Here is an 8,515-nt window from a genome sequence, read left to right on the forward strand (position 1 = left end):
ATTCTGCAGCTAATGTGTCTGTCAGGTTCACCATCAAAGGGCCCATGTCTGTGTGAGTGAGATTGGAGACACCTGCCTCGCATTCTCTTTGCACTTGTTCTCTCCTCTTGGCATTTTGTCTACAGATGAAAAGGTAAGATGCTGTTTCCAGCTCTTTGAGTTGTTCTGAGTGATGCCTTGATCCAGCTGGTTTGCTCTGGTTCTTACAGAGAAAATCCTAGGAAAAAACAAATGCCGTGGATGCAGAGCTTGGGGTTTGCTTGGTTGCTATTTGTTCCATTGGTTTTGAAGGAGGACTTCAAGTGCTTTGTTAACAGATTTAGCTGTTGGTCTGGTTTTCCTTTGTCCCAGGTAGCTGCCAATAAAATACTTTTTTATAGTGTTATGCCTTCAGCAAATGAACTACCCAGCACCTCCCAACTCAGTCCTCAAGTAGCAGTTTGTTGTCCTTTGTGGCCAGTAGAAAGACCTGCTTTTCAGACACTGCATTAAAGAGAAGGCCCCCATGCTTCCTACCTCTTTCCAGGGGAGGTCTGAACTGAAAATTTGCTCCCAGGCTCTGAGCAATAACAGAGATGAATCTTGGAAAGGCTGAATCAGCTGGTGAACGAGTGAGCAGGCTTTTCACTTAAGAGGATGAAGACATGTCCTTCTAAACTCCCCAGATGCTCCATGAGGCTGGGGCTGCTATGATGGCAGAGGTTTCACTGACTCAAAACATTTCACATCTGTCTCATAGGTTGAAAGAAAAGAGGAAAGGAAGAACCAAGGCCATTCTTAGGGTATCTTCTGTCAGCTCCACAAAAAGGCACTGAGATTGGCCTCAGGGGATGTTACCTGCTGCCCTTCACAGGTGACAATGGCTGGTCAAGCAGCAAAGCACCTGGAGGAGGGAGTACAAGCCATTGTAATTATGCAGCAAAGTGGTTCACCTAATGAACAGGCAGATGGACATCAGGTGCAGCTGGGGGCTGGGGTGCAGGAAAGATGGGGAGGACGGTGAGTGAAGAGCTGTGGCTGTAACTTTGTGACAGTATTTCTCAAATGTAAGCATAGGCCTGGCTTTCTGACCGTGTCAGTGTCACAGGGAACTCCAGCTTTAAGCATGCCTTCATGCTGCCCAGGTTGACAGGGACAGTCTGAGAAAGCTACCCCAGAGTGAAAGGCTGCACTGGAAATGCTGAAAATCCCTTTTTGTGGGAAAGGACAGAGAATGACTTAATTAGAGAAATCTCCGACTTGTGCAATGTCCCAAAGCCATGTCTCACAAACACAAGGATGAAGGAAGACCCTCAAAAATATTACAGTGAAGCAGAATGAATGAGAATAGCCTGCAGCCGTTGTGCTGAGGGACTCGGTCTCAGTGTTCTTTGGACATAAATTACCCTCCCAGTGACAGCCTCACCTGGTGGGGTGAGGTGAAGTGACCTGTGCAGGGTCAAGGAGAGAAAGTGGGACAAACTAGAGAAAACTCAGTCTGCTTCCCTGCCCCTTGATCTTTAGAGCAGCATCCCCTGCTTTGCTGACAGCAGAAGATTTGTTTCTTTGCCACGCTGTGAGGTATCAGCACAAAATGTCCAGTGTTTTTTCTTCCCTTGACCAGTTTCAGCCACCCTGAAGCAGTATTTGTGTGCATGCCCATGTGTCTCTGTCTTGAGCTGCTCAGGGCTGTTGCTGGTCCTGCGAGGCCACCATCTGCCTCCAGTTCTGTTCATCTTGACATCTTCATTGCAAGGAAACGAGCTGTGAGGAGAGGCCAGTGCCAGCCAGGCCCAGGATGCCAACCTGGCAGCAAACAGCCCTAGCCAGACAGCTGGTGCTGCGCAGGCGGCTCAGGAGCTGTGGCCTGCAGGAGCCAGCCTCCCCAGCCCCTCAGATGATAGGCTGTGAATGGGAGGGTAGGGGGACTAGTCAGGAATCAAAGGGAAATGTCCTACTGATTGATGGCCCTCATTTGCACATGAAACTGGGACCTCTCAGCCCTGCAGGCCCTGCACGTGTGTCTCAGCTGCTGTAACTGGGGCTGGGAGAGGAGGAGGTAACCAAGGAGGGAAAAAAAGCACTTCCAGCTCTGGACACTGTAACTGTTTTCATCTAAGTGTCCTAGGTCTGAATCTTGCTTGCCTTTGCAGTGCCTAGAAGTTGGTTGCTTATTTTTTCTTCTTTTTTTTTTTTAATTGCAGGTGAGGCAGAGCACCCAGGATTATGGCAACTCCTTCCACCTTCTTCTCTCCTTTCCTTTTCCTGTGCGTGCTGGTTCTTTCTGACATCAGTCTCGCAGTCTCCCTGGACCCTGGCACAAAGCTCAAAAATGTCCCAGAGAACAACAACCATCTTCAAAACCAAGAGACGTGGCTGCAGCAGCCCAGAAGTGGGCACCACCACAAGCATGGCTTGGCCAAGAAGGAGAGGGTCCACGCCATGCCTTCTAGAGGGCGGCCAGCTGGGGAAGAGGCCCTCAGAACGGGTAGCGGAGCTCCAGCTGTGGAAGAGCTGGCTGCAGAGGGACAGCCAGCAGCCCTGAAACAGCATAAGGATGTGTTCCTGGGGTTTGAGTTCCCATATCCTGAAAGAGAGAACCAGTCCCCTGGGTCTGAGAGAGGAAAGAAGCAGAACCGAGAGCATCGGCGACACAGCCGCAGGGACAGGCTGAAACACCACAGAGGTATTTGAGCTCCAAGGGAAGCTGAAGCTGTTGGGTCACTTAAAATGAGTGTCACTTGTGTGAGGGCAAGAAGATGCAGCTGTGGTTGAGCCACATGGGTGTGTGGAGGGTGTGGGATGTGTGCCTGCTCCGGGGAGAAATCTGCCAAACAAAAGAGGCACAAGAAAAAAGGGGAACTCCAGAACCAGAGGTTTTTACTGCTGGCTGCAATTTTGTGAAAATGACCTGGTTTGCCTTACAGGGGGAGCTCTGAAAGTTCCTAGGACTTGAGGGGTTGTTTTGGGGTGGCCTGCTTTGTTTTTTTTCTTTTTTAGCAAATGGTTCAATTTATGAACAAACATGTCCAAGCCATGTTTAATCTTTCCACTGACTTTGAAACATGACCAGAAATAGAAATAGTACAAAAACCCCTACTTTGCTTGAAGATCAGTTTCTTCTCATCAGAGCTTGTATTCTTCTATATTTATGCTGAACAACAAAAAATACAAATTTTGCATATGTGAAATTGCACTAATTACTTTAAAATGTTGCTTGTTTTTGACTGGGACTGCTTTCCTTTGCAGGTCAAGTTGTGGGTGTTTGTCTCTGTGGTATGGTATGGTCAGCATGGTGAATCTTTAGTTCCATTAAAGCCAGGCAATTTGTGTCAATCTACGCTATTTGACAACCTGGGTGTCAGTATCCCTGAGTTCCAGCTATCACTCCTCCCTGTGTCAGTAAGAAGAGCTCTATTGTTTTCTCAGGGGACTGACTAAACAACTCATGTGAAGCAATATAGAAGAGTATGCAACAAAGCTGGTTTGAAGCAATATTTGCAGACTACAAAACAGGCCTTGTTTCTTTGGTTTAACTTAAGGTCTATATTTCAATTAATACTTAGGAAAAGCAGGGATCAGGCTGTGAAGATATTCTTATTTCAAGTTAGGTAGGTCCTGACGAGCTAAATTGAAATAACCCACTACTAAAATCAAATAAGAATGTGTTCACAGGTATTTGCAGCAGCTTAATCCATTGGTTTAAAAATGGTTTAACAGGTACATTTTGTACTCTTGAGACCAGAAGAAGAAATTCTTTGCTTCTTAAGCAAGAGATAGACATATCTTCAAGAAGGTGTGATTATGTATGACTTAAGTGTGTAAAAAGCAAGGTGCATATACTCTAGACTTGATCTATCACTTTAATTTAATAGCACATCACTGTTTTATACTGGTCTAAACAGCAGCTCAGGGTGGTAGAACACTGGCCAGTGGCTGGATGAAATCTGAATTCCTTTGACTCAAAACTATGGCACACAGAGAGAAAAAGGGATGAGAAAGCTAATGCTACTGCACCTGTTGCCCTCTGCAGGGAAGACTCCTGATGCTGGGCCAAGCTCCCTGTACAAGAAACCTGAAAGCTTTGAAGAACAGTTTCAAAACCTCCAGGCAGAGGAAGCTACAAGTCTGACTCCCACCATGCTTCTTATCACTGCACTGGAACTAGCTGTGTCCACAGAAGAGCCTCCTGTTCTTCCAGCCACATCACCACGGTCACAGGTAAAGAGACAGAGACAGCTGGTAACTGCACTGTACCTCTGATGCAGACAGAAATCTCCTGCAGATAAGGTCCAGTTTCCTTTTTTTTTTTTTTATTTTTCAGTTAGAGGTAAGTGCTTGCTTAACACCAAAGCCCTCCCTCAAAAGCAGCTCTCTGTCTTGGAGACATCTAAACATCTCTTCTTCATAAACAGTTCCTTTAATTGCTTCTCTTCCCTGCCCTACCTCTCCCTTAGCTAGCCATCTTCATTCAGCTTCAAAGACCAGAGAGGCAGTAGGAGCACTTGGCTGGAGAGGCAGCATGTCCTAATGCTCCTTGCTTGCCTTTTATCCTCACACAGAAGCAGTGGAAACTTCCCTCTTGGCTTCAGCTGCAACAAGGGAAAGCTCTTCCCTTTTGAAAATAAGATGCCAAGAATCCCCAGTGGACAAGACAGGGGTGGGGGGTGGGATCATAAGGCCTTTTTAAGGTCTAAAAGCACCAGGAAAATTTGCAAAGACTTCAGTGTCACTACAGAAGTGTAATCTGTTGTCTCTTTGGTTTCTTGTGGTTTGCAGGCCCGCCTCAGGCAAGATGGGGATGTGATGCCCACCCTAGATATGGCACTCTTTGACTGGACAGATTATGAGGATCTCAAACCAGAAATGTGGCCATCTGCTAAAAAGAAAGGTGCTAAACCTCCCTGTCCTCTTTCCCAAAAGTAATTCTGTAAGGCTTGTCCAATGGTTAGTGTTCACAGATGTGCTGAAGGGTGTGAGATCATAGTGGTGGGGTGTCCTGGTTTCAGCTGGGATAGAGTTAATTTCCTTCCTAGTAGCTGGTACAGTGCTGTGTTTTGGATTTAGGATGAGGTTGGATTTAGGATCGATAACACACCGATGTTTTAGTTGTTGCTCAGCAGTGCTTACACTGGTCGAGGACTTTTCAGCTTCCCATGCTCTACTGACTGAGAAGGCTGGAGGTGCACAAGAAGCTGGGAGGGGGCACAGCCAGGACAGCTGACCCAAACTGGCCAAAGGGATATTCCATACCATGTGATGTCATGCTCAGTATAGAAACTGGGGGAAAGCTGGCCGGGGCGACCGCTGCTCGGGGACTGGCTGGGCATCAGTCAGTGGGTGGTGAGCAATTGCATTGTGCATCACTTGCTTTGTATATTTATTATTATTATTAATTATTATTATTATTCCAATTATTAAACTGTTTTTATCTCAACCTACGAGTTTGAGGGGCGGGGAGTGAGCGAGCGGCTGTGTGGTGCTCAGTTGCCAACTGAGGTTAAACCACAACATGGGGAAAGAGAGAAAAAGCATAATGCTGATTGTGTTTTGTGCTCCGTTTCAGAATGTTTCTCATTTTGGATGCATAGTTTGAGGGCAGAGGAAAAATGATAGCTGGAGGGTGGAGAAATAGGGAGGAGATTAGAATATGAAGGTTTAGAGTTCAAACTCTTGAAGTTTGAGGCTGTTCTTACCCTGGAACAGTCTCCAAAATAAAATTTTGCATGAAATTTTCTACGAACATTTGTTTTTTTCCATAGAGAAACGCCGCAGTAAGAGCCCCAACAGTGGAAACGAAACCGTGACGGCTGAAGGAGAGCCATGTGATCATCACCTTGACTGCCTCCCAGGTCAGGATCAGCTTGGTAGAGTCATTTCTCCAAACATGAGATTGTTTGAAATCCAGCCCAGGTTCTAATACAAGTATCCTGATTTTTAATACTGCTAGAAAGTGGTATGCAGAGAGGAGGGCTCTCTAGGCGTGTTGTGGGAACAGATGATGTCTGTACCATGGAGCTGTCATGGGTGTCAGCAGCCCTACAAGGGAAGGGAATAAATGAGCTGTGCTGACCCTTGTTCCTGTGTTGCAGGCTCTTGCTGTGACTTGCGTGAACACCTCTGCAAACCACACAATCGAGGCCTTAACAACAAATGTTACGATGACTGTATGTGCACTGAAGGTGAGTTCAGCTCTTTGCTCTCCTCCTCCCAGCTGGCTTCATAGTGGGCTGCATTGGCTCGGAATAGTGGTTTATATGTGAAAACAGGAGCCAAGCTCTGCTGCTCTAAGCCTTTCCCTGCCACTAACTCACAATATGACCATCGAGTCATCCAGGATATCTTGTTTTCCCTCTTGAAAACAAAAATCCTGATACCTACAAACCTAACAGAAGAAGCCACAATATATTAACACTTCAATGGTGCTTTCAAGTATCACAGATTATAAAAACAGACTACTGTCCTTGTTTTACATGACCTTATGCCTAATATGGCTTTCCTGAGTTAATTTCAACGGAAATTGTAGCAATTTAGTAGGTTTGGGCAGGATACAGACTTTTGTTTCTTAAAACTATTTCTGAAGAATCCACAGCAGCCCTTAATAGACAGTTGTGTTACGAAGATGTTGAAAGGCACTCTTCTAGTCTGGAACATGTTCAGGATCAGCTCCAGGCACTGGGTCTTGTCTGCCAGAACATAACTCTTGTTGCCAAATTTTGTGACCTGTGTTAGGTACCTGGTGACTTTGGCCAGGTCATTCACCTACTTTTTACCCAGTTAAACAGTCTGCTTTCCTGGAGTTCCAATGTTAAATGATAGTCTTCACCTTGGGTGTGTCATGTAACACTTGAAAGTCCTCATCAGAGATGATGTTCTGATAGATTAGCCTAGAAAAGCATTTCTACAAGCCTAACAAGGGCTGCCCCCCAGCCCTGCTTTGTACTTAAGGTAGTTATAAGTTGATGCCAAATGTGCATCCTCTGTAGCATTAAAAAGATCCCCAGAGATGTAGGGTCCAGATAAGATAGACAAGATGCTTAGAGAAGAGCAGAGCTCTGATCTTGTGCGCTCTCCTTCTGGGAGGCCAGACTGCCCTGGGGGGATTGGTAATGAGAGGCAGAAACCCAACTTCAAGGTAGCTGGTCTCCACATAGCCCAGAGACATGCACTCTGAAAGGCTCCTCAGTGACCTGTGACATCGGTTGGGTCTCCCGTGTACAAGTACTCAAGGACAGTTTATGGGCTGTCTCATTATAAGAAGCTATAAATCCTCAGCCTCCCCCACTCTGGGGGTGCTGGCACTGTTGCTATCTACTGCCTGCTCTGGAAGTAAAAAGAGTTGCAGTTTCTAGGATGATCAAATCAGCTCCTGCCATCCCCAGTGACCAGATCCTGGGCTACTGAAAATCAGGGCTTTCATGAGAATTATTTACACATAAGCTGTACCCTGTCTGGCCCAACTAGCTATGCATTCTGGTGTAACAAAGTCAGACAACAGACGCCAAAAGATAAATCTATCAGTGCCAGAAACCGATGAATTATCCTGACCGGAGGCTCCCATTGCCTTCCACTGCCATGGGAGAATATGTACTGATGTTTTTTACAAACAAAATACCTTTTTTCCCCCTTAGTATTCATCAATGCTATATCAGATAGCTTCCTTCAGACCCTGCACTTTGAGCATCCAAAACAGAGAAACTGAGGGAGATCAGCAGTGAGCTTTGGTTCAGACCTCCCAGTAATAACGCTTCAAAGTCTATTCCCTCCTCGCCTGAAGCTTCAGGGAAATAAATAGCAAGGGGAGCTCCCTAGCCATTGCTGCTGCACATTAAGTCTATAGTAATTTCCCAATGGAGAGATCACTTAGACAGTAATGGGAAGTAATAGGGGGAAACCAAGCAGGGCTTCCATAAAATCACTGGAAACAATCAGAATAATTCATTGGTATTTCAAGAAGCCAGTGAAACCTTCTGCCTGAGCCAATGAATCCCAAACCAGAACAGTGAGCCAAACAGAATAGCAGGGCCCAGAAAGCAATATGCCCTGCCCATGTGAGGCGTTTCTCTGCCACCTCATTTGACACAGCCCAGGCTTCCCAGCCCTGGGACTGTCCCCTCTGCAGCAAGCTCTGTCATGAACTGAGGCCAAGAGCTAATTGTTTGACGTTAGTGCTGTAGTGAGCTCTGGTCCCTCCTGCTCACTTACGCGTGTGTTTTCCACAGGGCTACGCTGTTACGCCAAATTCCACCGGAACCGAAGAGTGACCCGGAGGAAAGGGCGCTGCGTGGAGCCCGAATCGGCCAACGGAGAGCAGGGATCTTTCATTAATGTTTAGGAGGGTGGGAGCCCTGCCTGGATGGTCAGGAGCTGGGGTCAAACTGTTTATACCTAGCAATGGGAATTAGAGGAAAAAGTCAAGCAAATGACTGAAGCTGCAGGCTCTGAACATGCCAGGTTCCAACAAGACTGAAGCTCATGTTAATTATAAATAGAGTGGCTTCAGCCTTTTCCATACCAGGATTGCATTCCCCCTCCC

The 8,515-nt window shown here is 46.4% G+C and overlaps 1 protein-coding gene across 1 annotated transcript; it reads left to right on the forward strand.

Annotated features, from left to right (window-relative positions):
- Positions 1-2,205: 2,205 nt before the first annotated feature.
- Positions 2,206-8,314, forward strand: DRAXIN (dorsal inhibitory axon guidance protein). The gene is made up of 6 exons (XM_009325220.1): positions 2,206-2,665; positions 4,013-4,200; positions 4,759-4,870; positions 5,742-5,831; positions 6,072-6,161; positions 8,202-8,314. The coding sequence occupies exons 1-6, from the start codon at positions 2,206-2,208 to the stop codon at positions 8,312-8,314; spliced, it is 1,053 nt and encodes a 350-aa protein (XP_009323495.1).
- Positions 8,315-8,515: the final 201 nt, after the last annotated feature.

This window comes from Pygoscelis adeliae, unplaced genomic scaffold (assembly GCF_000699105.1).
Source record: "Pygoscelis adeliae isolate BGI_AS28 unplaced genomic scaffold, ASM69910v1 Scaffold36, whole genome shotgun sequence".
Taxonomy (NCBI): domain Eukaryota; kingdom Metazoa; phylum Chordata; class Aves; order Sphenisciformes; family Spheniscidae; genus Pygoscelis; species Pygoscelis adeliae.